At 41.8% G+C, this 23,948-nt stretch overlaps 2 protein-coding genes across 4 annotated transcripts in view; both read right to left on the minus strand.

Annotated features, from left to right (window-relative positions):
* The window catches only part of SCRN1 (secernin 1), a 36,009-nt gene extending 27,427 nt beyond the window's left edge, over nucleotides 1-8,582 (minus strand). Inside the window, exon 1 of one of the 3 annotated variants that reach the window (XM_021388516.1) lies at nucleotides 7,013-8,582. Coding sequence is in view for 1 of the 3 variants with exons in the window: in XM_021388515.1 (XP_021244190.1) it covers nucleotides 330-337 (8 nt within the window). In the remaining 2 variants the exon portion in view is untranslated. Of the gene's footprint in view, nucleotides 1-329; nucleotides 396-6,548; nucleotides 6,891-7,012 lie in introns of those variants that run through there. The other 2 variants (XM_021388517.1, XM_021388515.1) reach the window with 2 other exon arrangements.
* Nucleotides 11,039-23,945, minus strand: FKBP14 (FK506 binding protein 14). Its single transcript, XM_021388519.1, has 4 exons — nucleotides 23,490-23,945; nucleotides 22,022-22,173; nucleotides 19,686-19,813; nucleotides 11,039-18,149 (listed from the first exon to the last, which is right to left on the minus strand). The coding sequence occupies exons 1-4, from the start codon at nucleotides 23,681-23,683 to the stop codon at nucleotides 17,991-17,993; spliced, it is 633 nt and encodes a 210-aa protein (XP_021244194.1). The 5' UTR covers nucleotides 23,684-23,945; the 3' UTR covers nucleotides 11,039-17,990.

Below are 23,948 nucleotides of genomic sequence, written 5' to 3' on the forward strand. Positions count from 1 at the left end.
CCTCCGTGCTTTGTCTGCATTGTTGCTTTTGCCTAAAGTTAATTGATTGCAGTTTAGTTGTTTATGCAGGCTAATATGAATATTCTTTAAAATGCTTACACGGTAGCACAAACATTTTAGGTGTTCTTAATGACAGTTATTCACAAAAAAAATGTAAAAGGTCTCAGGACTATGACACCACTGTAGCTGGTCTTGTGTACACTGCTATAACTGAGTTTTTTCCCCTTCACTGCACCTCTTGACACACACCAGAAGAAAAAGGTGGGGTGTTCAGTGCTTGTTAAAATAGCACTCAATGCCAACGTCTCAGATCGTTTCATAGATCTTACCCTTGCATCTGAAATTTCCTCCTGCAAAAATGAACAGATATATTCCTCTTCTCCTTCCATAATATCCTGAACAGGTAAAAACATCTGCACATATTTTGATACATTAGACACAACTTACACAATCAAAACTTTCCACAAAATGGCTACTAATTTATTTGAAAGAATGTTATACGCATTGGGAGGGAGATGTGCAAAGTTCTTTTTGTACATTATTCAAATTTGACACATACTTTCTTCTAAATAGTACCATTTGAGAACATGTTTTTCAGACAGAGTAGCAGGCTTCCAGTGTTAAACCAAAGAAAGAATGCCTTTTGGATAAAGGCTATAACCCATTGAATGGCAATTGTTTATGAAGAAAACACTTAAGAGTTCATCTATAAACCATGAACAGATCATACACACGCTCAGCTTTGAAAAAAAAAAATATCACCAAGAGAAGACATTGTGCTAAAGGCATCCCCTGCCAACACGATGAGGGCTGACAAACTGTAGGGAACTCATGCAACCTTTTAATTTAGGTAAGGTTTTATACAAGAATAACCAGCCAGCTAAGATGAAAATGCACTAAGTTGCACTAACAAGCCCCTCTTTACAGGCAGAGTTCAGACCACTGAGGAGGGTTGTGCAGCTATAAGCTGGAATGACTTCAGCTGGTAAAAATGCACCTAGTGGAGGACACCTACCTACAGACTTGTACTGGGTCTTACTGGCACAATGCACATTTTGAGTTGCACACAGGTGCCTTGCAGATAGGCATGAAGACAAAGCCCCACTTTAATTTGCCATTCTCACTGGTTATGAGTCATCAGAGCACTGTGATTAAACTGAAATACAACATGTTGGGATTTGCCCAAACTGCATCACTAATGAAGCAATTTAGTATTTTGCTCTGTATAAATCATGAATTATTCCAAGAACGTACACTAATTTTGCTATGTTGATGATGTCAATTTAACTGCTTTCCAACAAACCTTAAGAGTTCACATCTACACTCAGATAAGTCATCACTCAGCGCTCTAAATTTGACTTCTGATGTTTTGCCAGACCAGCTAAAATCTTCAACAACTTGCAGGCTTATAGTAGATATCAGTAAGCAAAAGAATTTTCTTTTATTCTAAACACAAACTAAGTGGGTCTATTTGAGATACACTGAGGCAGCTGAAAGACGCTAACCTTCCTTCTGTGCTGCTGGATGTATAAAGTGATACACAGTACAAGTTTTCTTACATACTGTTCTACTTATATACCAAATATATGGCCAGGTATGCCATAGGAAGCAAAGGAATGTCTAAGGTATACAAGTAAGACTTTTACGTACCTTCAGACTGAGTAGGTAGGGAAAACAATTAAAAATCTGTAAGTATCTAATGCTCTATAAAATCCTGAAGTCCTACTTGGCATAAAATGGGGTCATTTTTTACCCATAAGGTTTTTTATTTGTTTAACTTTACCAACAGTTACTGAAACAAATTACCATTTTGGTAACAGTATGAACTGGGGAGTAAGCTACTTTGTAACACTCTATAACACATTACATTCCACACAGGGCTGCATATAACAGTTAAACACCACAAGCTAAATGTTACAGCCCTATACTGAACACCCAATTATCCTGAAAGTCCCCACTGGGATCTTAAATTCTGTTTCTAAAGAGGGAAGCAGTCTGCTACAACTTAAACCTACTCACTTTGCTAGGGAGCATAGAACCTCACTTGGTTAATTTTAAATACAACAAGGACAGCAGTTTCTCTAATACACCCACAACCCAAGTTTGTTCAGAACACTACTGATTCACGCACTTCACGCAACTGAAGCAGTTTGCTAGCAGCTATGTATCTAAGCAGGAGATTTTTACTTTCCTGCTTCCTTTCCCTTTTCCTTCGTTCCTCTTCAGGTTGTCCTCATTCTCATTCTCACGCATTTCACAGAACACCTGAGGTCGGTGCACACCTCTGTGTCCATCTGTCCAAGGGCCGCTCCAGCAGGGACACCCAGAGCAGGGTGCCCAGGTCTACATTCAGGTGGCTTTTGGAGATCTCCAAGGAGGAGATCCCACAGCCTCTGGGCAGCCTGCGTCAGTGCTGAATCATCCGTGCAGTACAGGAGCGTTTCCTAATGTTCAGATGCTGCCTTCTGTGTTCCACTTTGTGCCCATCAACCCTTGTACTGGCACTAGGCACCACTGAAAACAGCACGGCTCTGTCCTCTTTGCATCCTCCCTGCACGTATTTATATGCACTGCTGAGATCCCCCTCAGCCTCCTCTTCTTCAGGCTGAGCAGTCCCAGCTCTCAGTCTCTCCTCACGGGAGAGATGCTCCCAGTCCTTTACCATCTTGGCAGCCCAAGACGCTCTTCAAACAATCACAGACACTACCACAGACTCTCTTCAAACATTTTCTGTTTGTCTCCAAGAGTTTTGTTGATATAACTATTACGCCGTACAGATGAACTCCTCTTAATGCCCTGTTTTTCAAGGAGGCCGGTGACTGTCCTTGATAATTCAGTGTCATCTCCAGAGGTGGTCAACATCTTTTCAAGCCTGTACCCAGAAAAACAGGGCTGAGAGAATTAGCACTAGGATTTCATCTCAGACCTTCACAGCAATTTTAATAATCATATGGACTATTTTCCCCCACTCTCACTTCTATAGTTTCTTGGAATTAAAGTTGGTCTGGGAGAGGTGCTTTGGATACCAAAAACACAGAGGCTGCTAAACTTTTACTGATAAGTTCTGAATGCATTCTGGTTATGTCAATGTTTTCTTTAATATTTAAATTGCAAAAGGTATTTGAGCTGCCTCTAAACTCCAGAGAGCATATTAAGCCTTTCACAAAGACATGCAGCTTGTTTATGTGACTAAAGCATGACTTTTCCTCACTGTATTTTGTGCTCTTATAAAACGGAAGCCCAGCTGTGCTAATACTTCTGAACTATTCAGTAATGTTTAAAGATTCCGGTAAGCCTGTTTTCATTGCTACCAGAAAGGACAGGTCACCTAATCTGCAGCAAACTTTCGCAATTAAACACTCAGAGGCAGCACCTGAACAGCATTCCTCAAATTTGGATTAATGATCTCTCATTGGGAAGGAAAGAATATATCAAACGTGCCATACATTACGTCCTCTTACCTCACCCATGTTCTTAATGGGGTGGCAGGAGGAAGATCAGTCTCAATTGTGAAAACTCTGTAGTTTAGCTGTTGGTTTTGAACCAATACTTCAACCTTCACAATAAAATGCTTCCTGTGCCTGAGACAAGCTTGAATTTCCATTACAAATCAAGCCTAGCATCTTATGCACAGACATGTGATCTCTGCATCCTGCAGAAAAGCAATGTTTCCAAAAACAGAAATGAAAAACAAAATTCATTCAGCTTCAGGCACAGAACAAAGACAGCAATCTGAAAGGCACAGTAATAATATTGTTCCCATCGTAGGAGACACTGAAATGTTATTTTTTCAAATTGACAATTTGGACAGTTTTAAAGACTGAGTTACCAGGAAAGAGGAAGGTTGCATTCATTAAGAAATTAGAAAAGCAGAGACCGTTCCTGAATATGAAGCACAAAACCGTGCCAGATCTGTGTGTTCCTATGGTTTGGATGTTTCATTATTAGTCAAACTGTTTGACTCTTTCCTCATCATGGTGACACACGGTGGCACAAATTTACCACTCAAAGGTGCCACGTCCTATAGAACTGTAACTCAACTTTGATTGCCTGTCTCTCCAGCTGTCTGAGAAGGTATCTAAGAGGAGTTAGCAGCAGTTGAAATTTTGCAAACCAAGCTCAACTTCTGTCTCTCTAGTCAGTCGTTCTCCTTGTACACTATCTACATGCTGAAAAATTCTCATTAACTACATCAGAATGAACTACCGCATTTTGGAAAATACGAGCAAAGCCTCAAATTTCTAGTCAGAGGTTTGGGATGACCATTTTCTCCAGCAGCTTCACTTTTATTACTTATAAGATCTAGCAATCCCCTACACAGGCATAAAATCTAGCTGCATTTCAAAGCTTTCCCACACAGCACACCCCCTTTGGTCATTTTACTGAACAAATGCACAATAGGCCTGAAAGGAATTGAAAACATTTCTCTTGCTGTATGTGGAGAAAATTTGAGATGATCCTGATGACTGCAGTCAGATTTTTTATATCTACATAGCAAATTATATACTGACATAACTCTTCAGCATTTACAGTCCTAACATATGGTAAGATTTCAGCCATTTAGGAAGTTTGCAGTCCCCGACCAACCAGTTCTATTTTATTGTCTAATAAGCCCTTGACCATCCTGTCATAGTAGACATCTTTCAAAAGCAAATAGGATCTTATTTTTTGCCTCAAGTAATTCACATTACATTGATGAAAACTATTTCTATTTAAAAACAAATTAGGGTCAGCCATCCAGAAGACAACAGATTTCAATTTCATTTCCATTACAGGCTGTGCACACAGGGAAAATTCATTATTTATACCAACTCTTCACTGAGTGGATGTCAGTGCATTTAATTAAGTCTCCAAGCAGATACAGAACTATATTCCTTTGTAGCTGCTATTCCAGCCTGAGACCTAGGGTCATATTTGCGACTCTCCTTTTGGTCGGGAAGGACTTGTTTTCTTGCACAAGTTTTTGGCTTCTGTCATTCAGGCAGGGAGAGTAGTTAGGATCTGCTGGCATCCAAAGGGTCTTTGTACAGCACAAAAGTTCACTGTGAGATGGTGTTACTGATGCACAGTATCTATCAGGGTGGTTCTCCCTCTTTACAGAATCCACTTGTGCTGTTCAGTGAAGTCCTGATCTAGCACAGGAAGGGACGTCCACCTCCACACAGAACTGGCTGATGTGCGCTGACTGGCAGTCCTTTCAAATTAGCAACATTGTGGTGTTAACAAGGGGTAAAATAAAAAGCATCCGAGTGCCTTGTCGGAAGTCTCAGTTTTGATTAAAATATAACTCAAAACAAGAGCAAATGCTGCAACGCCAGCAACAGAGTTTGTAAAAGTTACCACATAATAAAATACCCTCTGGCAGAAGCCAGCCACCTGGGTACCTCGGAGTGACAGGCATAGACCCCAATTCCATGCAATTTCTCCATCTACTGACTTTACATGAAGAAAAAGCTAGAACACGACAGGGACAGTGTCCAGTTCCACAAATCTTTAAGCCCGTAACGAACAAGGGAATTCTCACTAGAAGCTTCTAGCACAAACTAGCACACCTTCCCACATGCAAGCTGCATAAAGCACACACGGTTGACTTTTGAAGGGAGGGTGGATGGAACAAATCAGTACCCTTCACCAAAAATAAACTCAGCAAGAGTAAGCAAATGCAACTTAAACCACATCCTACTATAGCAGGAAAACAAAGGTTACAAATATCTTCCAGAAGAATCTCAATCTCCCAGCATCAGAAATGCTATTTTGGGGAGCACAAACCCTCCTTGTGTCAATAAAGGATTTCTTTCCATCAGCCACATTTGCTTCAATATTACATCTGTGTTTTCAGACTGCCTACATAAACTCTGGGACCTAAACTGCTTGGGAAAGTTTATAGCACCATGAATGGCTTGATTTTCTCTGATAGGAGATGAACAAAGGCTGAAGTTCCATGATGGGTTCACAGAGACCAGGTTCACAAAAATATATGAGAAGATTTGTTCTGAGGTTTCTGCTTGTTTGGTTGGAGGGTTCAGGGTGCACATTACAAACAGAACTGCATGCTCAGAGATGCTTTAAGTTCATAAATCTATAGCAGCTTTTAGACCAACAGTATAAATGGTAATGGCCTATAATGGATGCAACTTCCCACAAGTTCATGTAGTTAGTACCTCCTGAACTGCTGAGTAAATCTAACACACACAGCCTGCTTGGATCACAGAATTTACCGACTCTACTGCAACACAATCCCTTCTCCATGATCACTGCATTTAAAGTTCCATGTTTTACAGGCATGGACAGCTTCACCCACAGCGCTAAGGAGATTTTTCACGCTGATGGATTTACACATATGCGCACTCATAGGCTCAGGGCCTAAAAAAGCTCTCTCCTGCTTGGGATACTGCTGTAATAGGACCTTTTTCTCCTCCCTAATTATCAGTACCGGAGAAAACAACTTCATTTAAGGCAGGTCAATCACAGAGCAGCATGAATCAAGAGCTCAGCTTTGCAGACACCGCACGGAGCCGTTTGTGCAAGCGAAAGCATCGCGCACCCACCTGAGAGCAGCAGCGCGCCTAGAAACGGCACCGGGGCGGCTACATTCCAAGGTGACCACGCGAAAAGGCACCTTCAGGAAAAGAAGGGCGGGGGAGGGAGGGGAGCAGGGGAAACGGCAAGCTACTGCTTGCTTAAAAAACAGAAGGGAAGCAGCCAGCAGAGAGGGCAGCCAGGGGAAAGCGGGCACCGGAGAGCCCTGCTGTCAGCCGGAGGGCGAGGGACAGCGGAGTAGCACCGAGCGGGGTGGCGAGGGGTAGCCGAGGCAGCCATGTTCCACAGCCCCGCGGCAGGTGCGCGGAGCCTCTGGGGAACCGGCCCCGGGGAACGGCGGTGGGCTGGGGAGAAGCGGGGCCGCCGCCGCCTCCATCCCTCCCACCCGCCGCGCCCGGCAGGTTGCTGCCCACCACGCCCGCCCCCCCGCTCCATCGAACGCTGCCCGCGGCGATCCCGCACCGTTACGCACCTGGCGCTCCGCTCCACCTCAACCTGGCGATAGCGACGGCCCCTGACGGTCTCCCCCCTTCCCTGCGCGCGCAGCCGCCGCCCGAACCGCTCCGCGCGGCGAGTCCCGGCCGACTGCGGCGACTGCGGAGGACGCGGCGGTTGTGCGGCCCCGCAGCGGGCTGGGCTCCGCGCTTCGCAGTCCCGCTGCCACGGCGGCCAGCGCTCTCGGTTCTGCCCTCAGCGCCGGCCCTGTGGTAACGGCGGTCTCCCCACGCCCCCGTGTGAGGGAGCGCAGCGGCTCCTCGCGGCCGCCCCCGGGGATCCCGCCAGCGCCACGGAGAGGCCGTGAAAATGGCGCCTGGAAGAGTTGGCCGCGCTGGGTGTGCTTGGGCACAGAGTGGCCCACACGTCCTCGCCCTTCGCGTGGCTCCCAAACTTGAAGATGGGAGGATGGCCTCGAGATCGGGGCTTCTCGGCTGGCCTCAAGGGACGTGGCACAGTGGGCTGTCACCCCTCCAGAAACTGAACCCTGAGGACCTGCCAGCTCCACGGCCCTGAGCATCCATCCCTCTGAGGCTCAGTACAGGGCACAGCCTGCCTCATCCTCAGCACAGGGATCAGATAACTTGCCCTGTCTGCCAAACCATCCCTGACTGAGGCAGTAGGAGCCACATTGCTCTGCCAATGGCATCTCCAGCCCAGACCTTCATTACACAGAAGGGGCTGCCATATTTGGTAGGAGAATGGAAAGGCTGAAAGGCAGCTGGAAAGAAGGACAGAAAGACAAGGATGAGGCAAATGGCAGAACAAAGAGCATTAACAACTAGAGCTTTCCAGCCTAAGAGTGGGAAGAAGCAAAGATGCGAGGAGGCTTGTGTAGCAGTGTAGAATCTGGGGAAGGCACAGAAAATACAGAAATCTATAGAAGATCATAATGCCCAAGATTAAGAGGTTTATTCTCACTATTGTCTCCTATCACAGGTTTTATGCTTTCAGCAAGCAGAACGTAATGCTGACAAGTTCCTTGTCATGATGTGCAGCAGTAGGGTGCACATCATGGGTGGCAGCAATTCTGTGGTCAGAGCTGGATTCCTCGGGACACTTCACAGAATCATATGGTTTGGAAAGTACCTCTTGAGATCATCTAGCCCAGTCCCCCTACTAAAGCAGTTCCTATCTCTTTTCAGTAGCCAGAATCATTAACATGGTCCACGCCAGCTTAACAGATCTGCAGAATGAATCACCACAAAAGTCACAGGAGCAGCAGTCACACTCAACTTCAATTAGTACAAGTCACTCACTCCTTTGTGGTGGGAATCAAGACATTTGAATATCACACTGCTCAGTAGACCAGTAGATCTAGTTCAATATGACAAAGGAAAGACAAAAAGGCAGACAGGTTCTTTATACAGGACTTCATATGGGAATAAAATTTAGAAGGATAAATTCTGGAACCGTATACAGAGACAGTAATTTCTTCTCACCACCTCAAGCAACGTGGATCCATGAGACTGCGTGGGTTCAGAAATTATGGGTAAGCTTTAGACACCATGGAGACCAGAAGTTGCAACTTCATTAGTAACAAAAAAATAATAATAATTGCTGTTCACAGTTTAAATCTCAGTGAATGAAAAATGCAACGCCATCTGCACCTTTCTTGGAGTACATCAGTAACCTGAATAGGGACTAATATGGAAGTCACCACTTAGGTTTAATGCTCTTGATTAAAACACAGGGCTAAGCAATAGCTTAATGGAGCTCTTGATAATAAAGATCATCCATCATGTATTACAGACTACCTTTGATTTCCTGTGCTGATCTGTTCGCTGTAATCAGAATTATAGTTCAAGGTGTTGCACAATAGCAAAAAAGGTTGGATACCTCCTACTTAAAATACCTGACTGTAATTCAAATCACCTGACTGGTGATTTGAATCATTCGAATCAATACTGAAAAGCTGAGGACTTTATACCAGTTTAATTGTAATAACTTCACTTAAAGAAAACAACCCAAATTCCTTGCTCTGGAATTACATCAAGGATGAACCACGTCATAGACAACTCGCTTCTGAGAAGTGGAAAGATAGCAAAAGAAAAGAGCAGGTGCAATTTAAAAGGAGTTTTAAATTATATCCTATAACACACCACATACATTGCCCATATTATGCTCGCTTACATGACTAAGTCTGTTCTCCTAATTACTCTAGAGATTATTATGGCTGAGTATAATCTACCTAAGAATTATTAGACTGTCTACTGAATGACTGAACACTGACTACACAGAAATCCTTGATGCTTCTTTTCTGTGTAAGCTGTCATGAACTGTGTAAAGCAGCAAGGATGAGTAGTTGGAGAACATTCCTGGCAATCAGGAGAACTGTTCTGCCATGAGCCTACTGCTTGTTAACCTCATGGCAATTAAATTGCCTCATAAATGAAATAGGGAGAATGAAATGGAGAGAGCTTTCAGTTACAGCTGCATCTTTGAAATCTTTGAATGGAGATTGCTGCATAAACAAAAATACAAAATTATTATAGTTAGGACAAAGCCATAATGTTTATCTATTATTTGTTCATCACATTTAGTATAATGACATCAGAATTTATGGATTTGTAAAAAACGCCACATTGAAGGAACGCAGGAAGGACGCATCTTTACAGAAGAGAAATTTAAGGAACCCTTGTTCTATTTTTTTTTTTTTTAATGTGTGGAAAAACTAACCAACCAGAGCAACACACAGTTCAAGTCGCTGTTTGTTTGTCCTTTAGACACCTCTTCAGCTGGAGAATAAAACCCATTCAGTAGAACTAGTATCCAGCTTCCTCAGCACTAATAAATTTGATTCCTCCTCTCCAAACTGTTTTCCTCTGGAAATCTGAGAGAGCATACACACAAGCATACATACAACCAATTGAATATATTTTTTTCAGCAGCGTTTAGAAGGAAACAAGTTCGCTTAACGCAGACAACAAAAGAGACCACTTAAGTGTTTAAATTATATATGAAAATGGACCACAATAGATTTTTGTGAAAGGTGAGTTCAGCCAGTAAACCCCTTTTGTTGGTATTCTTTTCTGTTATTTCAAGCCACTATCTTAGTCTTGTCCTCTCTGGTGGAGCATTGTTTCAGAGCACGTAAAAATCAGATAAATTGGAGTTGTACAGAGAAAAATTAGCTGCCTGCTGCTAAGTCAGGATTCTAAACCTGTAGCCATAAAGGCATTCCATTAAACTTAATGGACTGCACTTGCAGTGAGTTACAGAAGCAAAAAACTTAACCTATAAACTTAACCCATAGAAGAACGAACTGTGTAACACTGAAAAGCCCCTGTAGCCCCTAGGATAATAGTCATATCATAGGCCAGTACATTCAAATGAGCTGTGATTCTGTGCTGTCATAACACAAGGAAAAGGAGCAAAAATTATCAATGGTACTTGGGTGTTCTGGTTTCTTCTTTGTAGTCAGGAGACTGGTGCATGTAGCTGAGAGGAGTACTCCCACACTAATGGTAGTTTCATCCATAACAAAGACAGAGAGTGGCAGGTGCGATATTCTGATACAAAGATCACATCTGCTGGGCTCAGTGATTGTCTGAATTACAAAGATAGGAGAAATCCTGAGTGCAACCCCTTCATCCAGTTATACCACTGAAGATTAAGCTATGTAAATGGCTGCAGCTGTACATAAGATACCATTGTGCCTGCAATGGCATGTTTAGATTCCCAGTTCTTACTCAGGCACACAGAAAGTAATTCATTTCTCCATTGTAGAAGTGACATAACAAAGCACAACTGCTAACCAGTGTCATGGGGATGGAGGAAGCCAGCACACCACAAGGATTCAGGGCATGCTTGATGTCTAGAGACCTGTCAGACTCAGCACTGAACTACACAACTAAAGATCCATTCTAAAAGGTTGCCATTTCCTGGAGTGATTATTGGATTTACCAAAAAAGCATCACTCTGTTGCTTGATTTTTTTGAAACGGGAGAATTAGAACATTTATAATGTATAATAATCTGTGACAGCATACTTATTTTCATAATAAAGTTATCATGAGACATTTATTATTATTGACTTAGAAAAATTCTAGGCCTACAGACTTTATAGGTGAGTTATAACAGCATCTATAACAATTAGGTTAAAACTCTTAGCAATAGCTCACAAAAATAGTCGAGGTAGGTGGAAGAAGTAAATCTGTCATTCTGAGAAAATAAGCCAATTATAAAAACAAAAACCAAACAAAAAACTGTAACAAAATCAGAAAATACAAATACAGAATTTTTAATGAAATTATCCTTAGTCTTCATATATATTCTCATTGTGAATATGCTGCCTGTGCTGAAATGCTTGTAGCAGAGCAATAAATTGAAAAAGTGGTCTCACTTCCCTCTACAACAAATATGCTATGGTAACCACGTGCCCTATAGTTACCCCTATTGAAATAGTATCAAAATTCAAGCATAGATTTTTGGTTGCATCCACCCAAGCAGCTTTATATCGTGTATTAGCGTGTCACATATCTGAATAATTTGTGCGTAAATTGCTGCAAATTAAATCACAGCACTTACAGAAGAGATTGAACAGTAATGAAAGGGACAGAAAATGCCACTACGTGATGCATCAGCCATCTGGTGCAATGCAAACAGCACTCATTCGGAGGAGGTTAGTCTTCTGAATAGTTACCACAGCAACAGGTCTGCTGAGTATACTTACAAGTTAAACGTGTGTCAGCAACCACTTTTCACCATCTCATGCACATCATATACTGGGACTGTGAACAGTGGCACGTCCCGTCTAGGCATGTGTTTCTGCAGCCTTTTTTATTATTCTGTTTTTCAGGAGGCTTACATCTTGGACAAATACTCCCAAGTCAGTATTTCTCTCTTGTAAAAGAGCCCACAGGTCTCATCTACAATGTATGACTGGAAAACAGTAGAGAACAGGTGGTGAAGAACATAGCAGAATTTGAACTGTGCACTATTTCACACTGGTTGCATGCTATGATGTTCTTATTTTAATAAAGAAATGTCAGCAATCAATTACCCAAAAGTTCTTAAACTTCCTTATAGGGGCTGTGGTTATCAGCCAAGAAAAAGGGGATGGTACAACAAGCCTGCTTTCTGTTTTCTATTTTCCTCCGTTGCCAGGGCTCTGGTATTTTCCCCAGTCTTGTGCTTAGCTTTATCCTACAGCAGCAGCAGGACCTGGCTGACAGCACTTCAGTTAGTTATCCAGAGACATTATTGACTCTGTGCTGCCCTCCCACAGCTTCCTACTGGAAAGGCAAAGTGCAGAGGTTAGGGCTGCCTTTGCACTGCCCCACTACTGTGTGAATGGCAGCTTGAGGCTGTAAAGTCCTGCTATAGCAGGTCTTGCTACCAAATTAATTAACACTGGCTGTTTCTGTTTCCCAGGTTTTAACCCAACTATTACTAGTGACAATAGCAATGAAGACAAGATGGCATGTGATCTTCTAAGGGCTGGAATATGGTAACAATTTGCATTTGCATCCTTCTGTTAAAAGGAAGGAGCATAAAAAAGTATTTTCATCAGAGCTGCTAAGAGTAATCCAGAAGATCAGGATTTTCTTTAAGCTACTGCAAGTCTGTTAGATATAACTATATGGATTCTATACCCAGAGTTGGACACAGAGTCACTAATAACCTTTTGCTTTGCATTTATGGAATGAAAACCTGTTCTCTAAAAGCATAGGCCAGCAGATTAGAGAGACCAGAGCTAAGCTGTTCTATTTACTTCCAGAGTGGCAGCAAGCCAGATGTGCTAAAGAAAAGGGCATTACCTAGTTTATTACTCAGGGAGAGAAGAAACATCAGCTGCTTTAAAGAAATTTCAATGGCAACAAAATGTAAGAGGACAGAATTGATTTAATGCTGTCAGTCCGAGTCTCACATGAAAAATCAATTATCCTGCGTCATTTAATCTCCTTAAGCAGGTCACAACACAAACTAGAAATTAGAACCATTGTACCTAATACAAAGAGCAGCTCTTAATGGTAGCACGAGACTCATAATTTTTAAATTAGAGGAAAGCATAAATGAGATTTGAGGAGCTCTGAAGAGTTGGCTACACCAGATTTCAGCAGTCAAATAAATCCTAACATTTTAAGAAGTGTCTATGTTCACTGTTTACCCAGTCAAGATACAGAGTAGTTAAAAGAAAACAAACCAGCCACCCCCACAACAAACCTGCATACATGTGCAAAAGCTCCAGAACAACCATTTAACCTGGTTTCCACTTATGGCTCAGTCCAGCCCTTGTAGACCCAACGCAGGAAATTAGACAAAGAAAGATCCCAGGAATACACAGCACATACGCTAAGAATCCCTCCCACATACATTATGTGTTACTAACGACATTACGAAGAGGATTTTATTTCCTAAGTAACAAGCCAATAAGATTTTAAAGTAAGCCTTCAGAGCTTTTGGTGTTTCTCTAGTAGAGGATGCGTCCTTCTGGACAAACTCTCACCCTCCCTCAAGAACAGGGTATTCATAAACCTTGCACAAATAATTTGCCTGACATGCTGAAGTTTCAAATTATCATATATTAGGAGCAAATTTCTCAGCTAAACTAAGCTCCTCCTTTTTATAAAAATATCATTCAGGATAGTAGAAAATACCCCAAGGCTTCCAAATCAGGTAAAAGCTAAACCAGCCTACTTTTGGAACTGAAGCTCTGGGAATGAAAAAAATGCAATGAAAGAGGTGTTTTCCATCTGAACTCCCTGCAGGTTGGGAAAGCTAAGGATGGGTGTCCCTGTCCCTGCAGCTTCTTACTGAGCTTCTCAGTTACCTTTCTTGAGTAAAACTGTTGACATAATCAAGCACAAATATAAAAACAGAAGCAGGATAGTTAAAGAAAGATCATTATGTCACAGTTGTTTTTCCTGCACACCAGAAGAAAAGTAGGGCATAGAATGTAAGCATTATGATTGGCTTTCAGGAAAAGCTAGAATTATCCAGGATTATATGAAAATAAGTAGGCTCTGTTTTGGGTTTATTTCATGGTTGTTTTTTTTTTTTCCTCCAAAAGCTTTACAGTGAGGCTGAGGTACTTCTAAGATAACATTAAACCCAGAATAACTATTCTGAATATTCTTTAATGAACCTTGAAAGTGTGAATTAAACTGTTGTTAGAACCCACAAAGAAATTGGCTGAAGCAGTGATTTCTAACCCAAGACAGATCAAAAAAACTCCTTACAATTTGCAATACCTGCAGCAGTGGCTGCCAGAGTTTTCTGCCAAGGAATCAGATGCCAAAGGATTGAGGAAACAAAGCCTTCAGCATTTCTAAAATTGCTCTGCATACTTCCACTGTCTTACCACACTTGCTCTAGCTTCACTCCTTTTCCCAGAAACGTCCCAAAGCATTGAGCTTTCTCCACCCTGCTGATACTCACCTGCCACTTCAATCTGAGATTTCTGGACCAAGGGGTGGACTCTCCCATATCCAGCAGCAGAGACTATGTGGTCTGGAAAGCACATATGACACTTGTACTTTAACAGCTGACCTGTACCACCTATTTTTACGCAGAATTACTCAAACATGCCATGGATCACTTTAGTTCTAAATATTGTGAACAATAAATTATGATAGCAGTTCAATACGTACTTCACACTGCAGTCTTATGACCCCATCATAAACAAAAACACCTCAATACCAGAAATGCTGTTGACAGCACAAAGACATAAGATATTAAAAAAGCAAAGATTTGAGATCCAATAAAGCAATTTCCTTTAGCTTCAAAACTGTTTGCTTTGTCAGTTGATCCCAGAAAACAAAGCTTCAGAAAACACTTAAGACTGTAAACACCACTCCTGAAGCTTTGCCAAAAGCCTTCTTGTGTCACTGCATTGCTTATCATGGATTTTTAAGTAAAATGAGCTCTGAAGTACACAAAAAAAGCAACTCCAATTGTAATTGATAGGTCATAGCTCTGAATGACAGACTGCTGTATTAAAAGTGTTTTCCTCTGTAACCACAAAACAAGAAATGTGGGAAGATGGCTACAAGCTGCAGGATGAACAACTCAGTATACGCTCACAACACTGCTGAGCCATCTCCACTTATTCAAGTGCTGCATCTTACAGACAAGAAGCAAAGGTTTGTTTCTTCATGGAAATAGAGCTTGCATTTCACACGGAAGCCAGCTGCTGAGTGCCACTGAAGTTCCAATATTCCTTCTCCCCTCAGAGGAGGAGCAGCTGCTCATCTCTGCTCTCCTGTAGGTAGCTAGCTGGCTCTAGCTGACACTGCAGCAGCACACCCCAGGGATTAACAACCAGACGCAGCTGAGGGTAAGACAGGCAGAGTCATTTCCTAAGAAACCTTTTCATTTTCACAGAAGGACTTGAATGATAGCAAATGGTAATGAAGTTGCAGCGGCTCCTGAGATCTGCTGCTGACTCTGCACTTTTGAAACATTTTTAAGTTTCATTGCAGAAATGTAACATGCCATCAAGAAAAGCATTAAAACCCATTCACTGCACATAAGTCTATATATAGCACACCAAATAAGTCATCTTGGTCTTGCAGCTTTAATACACTGCTGGCATTAATTGCCTATATTACACGTTTACTTAAAAAGTATTTCATAAAAATAACTTCAAAACCCAAATAGAAGATAATGTATATTTCACAGTATTCACTGACTCCTAACTCCTACCGAACACAAGCAAAACATCTGGTCTTCACTGAAGAGGTAGACTGGCATCCATTAAAAAAAAAAAACTCAAATTTTAAGTATTTGGCCAGTAATCAGGGTCAAGTTTTATTTCATGCTTTTATGCTTTAATCTCTCAGCCAGACGTTCAGTGAGCATGCTAAACTCTGCAGACGATCTAAAAGCCTCACATACTCAATCCAAGTCTCAATTTTACTCTTCCCAGCAGCATACACAGTATTTTCCATTTGGTTGGTTGGTACCAACCAGTTCCTGAATCTTAGGGAGTATTGCCTTAAGGGTCATCTTTGTAACCCACTAGATGTCCCTGGCCTTGGATGCAGGAATTGTCTAGATTCCCCATGTAGTTAATATAGAAAGACAGGCATCTCTAATTGATAAGGCATCTACGCTGATAGAACGTAAACCATATAAATGTGATGAATTAATTCCAAGCGCCTAGCGCTCTGGTGACTGTAGGAGAAATCAAGGTGCTCAGCACACAAACAATGTCAGGCAAGACGAATTTTCTGGAAAAAAAATAGTTATACATAAACTCATGACTGGTAAGATGACAAATTAGGACTCATTCATTATTTCCTCACAAGAACCAGGACAGGCAACAAGCATAAAAACAAATGGAAGTAGCATCTTACACCACTTTACTGTGATTGCCATAGAACCAAAGAATAAATAGATTCATGAAAACTAGACAGGCATGATGGAGGGGAAAAAATTCTTTAAACAAAAATACGTGACCACAACTCCACATCATGTAGGCCACAGGTAATAAAATACAAGATGCTGGAACACAAGAACTCCACCCCTGCATATCTTCACTTAACAGAATCACCGTACAGAAATCCTTAATGTCCATAAGCAGCTTAACTCTAATAAAGCCATGTTCTAATACTTATATGCAACACTAGATTGCAGAGAAAACAATTTTCATCAAGTTAATAGATAACCTTGAATGCAGAACCCCCACTTGGCACAGTGCAGCAATATTGATTTTATACAACTTGGTTTACCTCATGTCCCTACATAGTCTTAGGCAATATTTTTGAATTCAAGTATTGTGTTCAAAAAACCCATTTTAGAGTTGCCAGAATAAAGGCTAACTCCTTCCAAGAGATACCTCATCCACTCATTCAGGGCCAGGGATGATGGCTAAGCTTCTTCCTCTCCAAAGGGGGTTCAAACAAGACAGAGTTGAAATCCTCATCAACTCTACCCCGTAAAGATGCAGCAGCATAACATTTACCTCATGTCTCTATTTTTCTAAAAAGTCACTTTATTACTTAAGACTCAGGTAACTTTTGTGCTACCTGTGAAAATACAGCAAAGGTACAAAAATAAGACAAGTTCTACAATTCAGGCAGTAGCAAAGCTGGCAAGCAACAAAATGTTCTTCAGGACATACTGACATTCATGCTAGCATGCTCCTTCCTTTTTGAAAATGGAAAAGAACAACTTTATTTGCTAAATTTTTTCTTTACCTGTCCCTCAAAACCTGAGGTGAAGAAGGTGTAATCTCTTTGCAAATGCAAAATCTCAGTTTCAAAAACAACACATGTAAGGAAGTGAAGGACCTCTGCAGAGCAACAGAACTGCTATTTGGAAAATAGCACATTATTTCCTAGAATGTTGCTAATATGAAAATGAGAAAGTCTGACATTTAACTCCTACTTTGTTTTTTTCTTTAGTGGTGCAGACAGTTATTTTGGTATTCTCCCTTAAGAACAGCAGAATCAGCACAGGACAGCCATTCTTATTCATCTTTGTATCAGTTTCCCAGCTGTGCTACAAGGTGTTGATGCTTTCTAGTATAGCTGTTCAAAATCTGCAGCAAGCAAGGCAAGCACACTGCTTTCCAAGCAGCAACACACAAGAAAGAAGGTCAAATAGTTAAGTCAGACTAGAAGTCGTATGTAAAAGTCATTGAATGGGATCTCAAGAAATAAAGCACAGAAAGGCACTGTACTGGATACTGATTTTCAAGAGGTTTGATAACTGGAAATCTTGTTTCATTTCTGAAAAAATAAGTTAATACACAATTAAAAAACACAAAATGTGCAAGTATTTGTTGCACAGCAGTAAGTACAATTTCAAAACTACAAATAGTTTAATTTTTTTCATAAAGAACAGAAATTCTCTTTTATATAAAAAAAGTGTGGGTTTGTTTTTTTTTTGTCGTTTCTTGTCCGCCAATGGCAGCTGTCAACTCCAAAGCACAGAATCAAGACGACAAGAGAACCAGACAGTCTAAGTCATTGCCATTTGTGTCAAAAAAAATTATGTCACCCTTTTCTACAGCTCATCATGCTTGTATGTGAATTCCCTTGCAGATATAAACCCATCACTGTCTTCATCTTCTTTATCAAATATGTCTTCAACCAAAGCATCATGCTGGGTGTCATTTACCACTGCTCCATGCTTCTCAAATTCTTTCTTCAGGTAAATTTTCACCTGTTAGACAAAAGGTGAGAGTTAATGTCTTAATGTTTAAGAAAATAATTGATTACTGCAGCCTAAGAGAGAGAGCTACTATGTTTGGGATGGTAGTATTAAACGTTAATAGATATCTTCCTTCCTATGACACCAATGGAATAGTACTCGTCAGACTGACTCTTCGGCCCTGTTCAGCAATGAAAGAGAAAATAAAGCTGCAAACCAGTTGCCATGGCTTTATGCTATCTGACTGAAAACCGTGCCAGGAAAGTATGACATCTGATGTCTATACAGTAAAGTATAAATAGGTAGGCAGAAATGATTAGCTACCAATAGGTCAAACTAAAACAGCTTTTTCCACATCTTAGCAATTTGCCAAACTAACAGATGTAAACAATAACCCCAAAACGATACAGAAATCTATCCATAATCTCTGCATTTACTGCTCTAGTGGGAACACATTACGATGTATTACTAGAAATCCCGAGGCTTCGAAGGGCAAATAGGCTCAAGGCAGCTTTTGAATGGACTGCTGTTATAACAGTTATGTACACACCAAGCCAGCTACTAATGGCAAGCAATTTTTACGGAGTTTAAGGTTTAACTGCCGACAGCCCAAGTGTTCTAAATGACAAAGCTTTCTATCAGAATATTAACAGCAACACATCCCTTTGTTAAATAGATAGAACTCATTATAGGAGCTGCAATAGCAGACTCGAAGATAAATGGGTCACGTTTCAGGTCTCTTTTATTCATTTCACATTCTAGTCTGTGTTGTGGTCATTACTCACGTTTCTAATATGCATGCTGGAAACACTGACACTGTCTATCTGCTGTGCATTACAAAAGATTACTCTTTTAGGGACAGGCAAACTGAACCAGCCCCAAATAAAAAAGGTGCTGGAAGAGGCTACCCAGGGAGGTGGTTAAAGTCACCATCCCTGAAGTGCTCAAAAAATGTTTAGATATGGTATTAAGGGACATGGTTTACTGGGGAAATAGTGGTGGTAGTTGGACAGTTGGACTAGATGACCTTGGAGAACTTTTCCAACCTTGGTGATTCTTTGAACTTAGTGGTTTATCCTGACTTCTCATGGACAGCATCCACACATAGTAAAAAACAGAAGACTGAAAATAAGAGGCAACCAGAAGAATAATGCAGAATAGTGCTCCGTAAATGTTCCTCAGGAAGTGAAAGCTACAAATCAGGACTGCCCTACAGTAGGTGACCTTCAAAATCCAGTTTATTAGTAAAGCAGCAACCAACTCCAAAAAATCCCTGAAGCTTTATTTCTAAGACATTTTACTTCATCAAGCTTTCCATAAGTATGAGGCACATTTCCATCACATGCCTATGCCTCAGCTTGCTAAGTCCACTTGTAAACACCTCAGTTCAGCAGATCAAGATCCAAGGCTCAGCTTGGTACACCCATAGCTGTGAATCTTCAGCTTAGGTTTACTGAAAGCTAAGCTTCCAAGATTTAGCTCATCTTTTCATTTTTACTACATAATTCTGTTAGATTTGCTTGCAAGAAGAGTAACCAACCCACTCACCTCTTGCTTGGACAGCTTCCAGTCATCATTAAGATCCATCTCTTGGAATGACTCATGAGACCTGGGTCCATTCCTAATTTCTAAAAGGTCAATATTGAATATCAGCGTGCTCTCAGGTGGAATTTTTCCTGCACAGAACAGTAAAGACGGAAAGAAGTTAGAAAGATACACAATTAGTGCACCATAAAAGCCACATGCCTGCTAATCCCACTACTTCCAAAGCATCCTGCATTTGGAGCCAAAATGAATAAGCATCTGTAACAGTGATAAGTACAACTCTTTTAGATTGTAGCTCAGACCCTGAGCAGCCCTTGCAGCACATGTGCAACTTCAGATGCAACTAGCTTTGTTGGAGGCTAGTATGCATTCTTGTGAGTCCATATTCAGTAATTGTCATCACAGACTTATGAGACAAGATTCTTGCACCACTTCTTCATACCTAGAGCCAGACAGAGTCTGAGTGGAAAGCAGTGAAGGAGGCTGCAAAGTCAGGTGGCCACTGCTTCAGCGCACAGCTCAGACCAATGGACAGCGAGGCAAGAAGGTAGTGCATCAGATGGATTGAACGGTACCTCTGTATCTGATATTCTGGCACTTCTTGCCAAGAAGAGCAGAAGGGCAGTAATGCTGTCAGTATTCTGTAGCTGTCTCTGAATTGTGGCACAAAGCACTGAGCTAATTCCAAACACACAGTAGAAACCGGGCACATAAACCAGCTCAGAAGGTTATTAACATCATTCCATTTTGATGCAAGTCAATAAATTAATAATTTTCTGATAGTGCCAGAGAACATTTTACTACCACCATCCCTGGAGTTTATCAGCCTCTGGCTTTTTTAATAGCATGATACATCCTCACACTAATGGCTGATACTACTGTCATGGACTACTTAGCACTGAACTTTGGTCCTCTGACATTTGGCCTTATTCAACCTCTCTGTATTTCTATATTGAATAGAAGCACCCCAAAAACACTTGCATGCCTCAAAACAACAAGGAGAAAATTAATCCTCAGTTAACTGTTTGGGAGCTGTGATATTTGTTGCTACAGCTCAGGGTATATTTAACAAGCTTATCTCTGGGATGATTAAATGTACAGAAGCTTCTGGAAATACAGACCACGGTGGCCTGCATGGGGTTTGGAATGGTGCTAATTTTTTTTCCTGAGGGTTGCAAAATAAGGCATATGACTCATTGCTCGGGGCAGACAGAAAGAAAGGCACCAGGTGGGAAGCTAGTGAACTCATGCGTGTTCAGAGGAAAGCATGAAGAAAATGGAATTCTGTCTTCAACAGCACAGCATAGCAACATAATTATGTTCAAATACTTCAGTGTTTTCTTAAAACACACTGATCCTGACAACAGCTAGCCATGTTTACTAGTTCACCCTTCTTGCATTAAACACATAAGTGAGGCTTGCAAGCCTTTAGTATGTAAAGCACTACAGTTAACCTTCAATCAAGGCAATTAGGCTTGCAATTACCAGGTGAGCTCTACAGCATTTAGTATTTTTTGGTAGAAAAAAATTTACAGCTGTGCCCGCATAAAGCAGAAAAAGTAACATTCCTGCATCATTTAAACTGTCACTCATTTAACCACACATTCCAGCCTTGACCTTCTCATTAAAAGAGGGGTCTGTCTAAAAATGTTTGAAAGGGGAAAAAAATACCACCAGTAGCACACAGGTTGAGAGACAACATTACAAGCCATGCTTTTATCTGCCTGCACATCATTCAGTACATTTTCCGTAGGTATCAGCTTGTCTGCTAATGTTCCCACATATCTTATTTTGGGTAACAGGCACAACTGCCCAAAGCTGTGAGAGGGAAAGAATGGAGTGTCCCTATACAGAGAAATAAATGGTGAGTTTTCACTGTAACATTTAAGAACATGAGAGGAGGGGGAGCAGAACTGATGGTTCCTCAGCTTCCTAAAAGAAACCCACAAAAAAAAAAGGCTTGAACATGTACCTTCATGGAGTTATCACAAACACAGATGCAACAGCCATGAAGTGATTACTGTAGTTAACGCTAAGTTTGACTGAAAATAAATAATAAAGCAGAGCACTGTTGAACTCAGCACTAACAGAAGTAACACTCACAACATACAGCACAGCTGCTGTCATGAATTCTGACCTGTTCCTACATTTGCCACTTAAGACACTTACTGGCGATTTTCTGCAGAAAGCAAGTTTTCAAGAAAGAGTACCCAATTCCATTAATTTCCCTTATTTAATGATATCAACCTGGAAAGCTTGCCAACTTCTTTGGTCAAAAACTGTAAAATTAATAGAGATTAAAAACAACTAAAACAAGGGAAGGAGCTCAGGTGTTTTACCTTTCCCTTCTTTTCCATAAGCAAGGGCTGGTGGAATAGTTAGCTTCCGCTTCTCTCCCACACACATGTCCTTCAAACCTTTGTCCCAGCCTTTGATGGCTTCTCTTATGCCAAGTGTAAACCACATAGGTTGGCCATTGTTATGTTTGTGACTGGAAGAGAGTGGAATAAAATGCTTAGTCTTTAAACAGCAAGTTCCATAAAAACCATGTGGGACAGATGGAAGATGTTCACAGTCCACTTATATAATAAAAAACCTATATGGTATCTCGGTATTTCTTAAATGATAAAGTTCTAAACTTTTGAAGTCCTTAAAGTTATGCCTTACATGACAAGGTGCCTTAAGAACCGGAAAGGAATGAAACAGCACATACAGGGTGCACTCATGACAACGCTGAGGCAACCTGGATCCTCATCTTCACCTTCCTGATCATTTATTTTACTTTGAAACCGATCAGACTAAAAAGGCATTTCTGCTTGGAAGTTATGCTCAAGGCTATGCACATTCTTTGTATGTTGCAAGTCACAAAACAGCTCGGCCACAATTGCAATATACCTTATAGCACGCTTAGAAGAGTCAGTCACATCTCTTATGAAAAAGCCAGTATAAGAAAAAATGACTACACAACAGATAGCCTAGAAAGAGAAATAAATGCATGCAGAACACTTACATATAAAATAGCCAGCCATTCCCCGTTTCACATTTAAGCCAGGTGGTACTCGGCAACTATTTCCACCCTATTGACAGGCACAGAATTTTAACTACAGCCCCCATTTACTAGTCATGCAGGGAAGGTGCTGAACAAGAAATACGAGCACTTACAGAAGTTAGTCAGCAGCAAAAACTTAGTGTCACTAGAACTCCTTTTAAAGAGGCGGGTTAACTACAAGAGAAAATTAGTGAGATTTTAATTTAAATCTGCAAGACCGTGAACATGCAAAACATTGTCTCTTTTGGTTGCTATTTAAAATGATGTCCCCAAAAGCACGTGTCAGACACAGCCTACGGACTCTTGAGCATTTTGCTGTCTCCCACTGTTAGCACCCCGTTGCTTTACAGGAAAGACACCATTAGCAAGGACATTACAGGCTCTTCCCCGTGTTTGCACCGGAGTTCCTCCGAGAATACGATGTGTCTGGCCTGGAACAGGTGAGGAACATCACTTATGGCATTTCAGAATCTCAAAGGTGGCAGTGTCTGCCAACGACGAAAGTTTTCTTGCTTTTTGTTTTATAAAAGATAGACGCATATACATATTTAGTTAGAAACAGACTTCTCCCCTGTAAGTTTGCATCAGAAACTAAAAAGAAATGCGCACACAGCAGATGACTGGCTGAGCTGCTGAGGTGATACCAAAGCTCATACCCAGGTTGTTACAAGAGGATGAAGCACACACACGCACACGTATGCCCATATACACATACGTTCCGTCCACACAAGCTCGCCCAGCGCCCCGAGGAGACTCACGTGGAGTGGAACATGGAGCCGTCGCTCTGCAGGAAGCCCTCATAGTGCACCAGCATCATGTCCCCCCACTTGGTCCGCCGGTGGCACAGGAACGGTTTCTGCAGCACCTCCACCTTCACGTCGGCCGCGGGGATGAGTGCCGCGGCCGCGCAGCCCAGCAGGGCGCCCAGCAAGGCGGCCCGCAACGCCGCCATCCCGCCCCGCCGCCGGACCCAGCGCCCACCTCAGCGCCGCGGGGCCACCATGGCCCGTCAGCTGCTGGCTGCGCGGCAGCCGCCCGGCCCGAACCGCCGCAGACGTGGCAGCGGCCCTCACGCCTAGCAGACCCTGACTTCGTGCCGGCCGGGACTAGGGGAAGTGCGTCCTCTGATTGGCTCAGCTCTAGCAGAAGCAGTCGCCAATTGGCTGCCTTTTCTGAGGCTCTTTTTGCCCAATCGGAAGCGGCGCTCCGCGAGAGAG

Source organism: Numida meleagris, chromosome 2, assembly GCF_002078875.1.
Source record: "Numida meleagris isolate 19003 breed g44 Domestic line chromosome 2, NumMel1.0, whole genome shotgun sequence".
NCBI lineage: Eukaryota > Metazoa > Chordata > Aves > Galliformes > Numididae > Numida > Numida meleagris.

What these genes read in the sequence shown, in the direction of transcription:
- FKBP14 (XM_021388519.1), bottom strand. Translation starts at nt 23,683, where the DNA reads ATGGCGGCGTTGCGGGCCGCCTTGCTGGGCGCCCTGCTGGGCTGCGCG. An exon ending in GGCTCCATGTTCCACTCCAC is followed by an intron (nt 22,174 to 23,489) that starts GTGAGTCTCCTC and finishes ACTCTCTTCCAG; the next exon opens with TCACAAACATAACAATGGCC. An exon ending in GGAAGCTGTCCAAGCAAGAG is followed by an intron (nt 18,150 to 19,685) that starts GTGAGTGGGTTG and finishes TTTGTCTAACAG; the next exon opens with GTGAAAATTTACCTGAAGAA.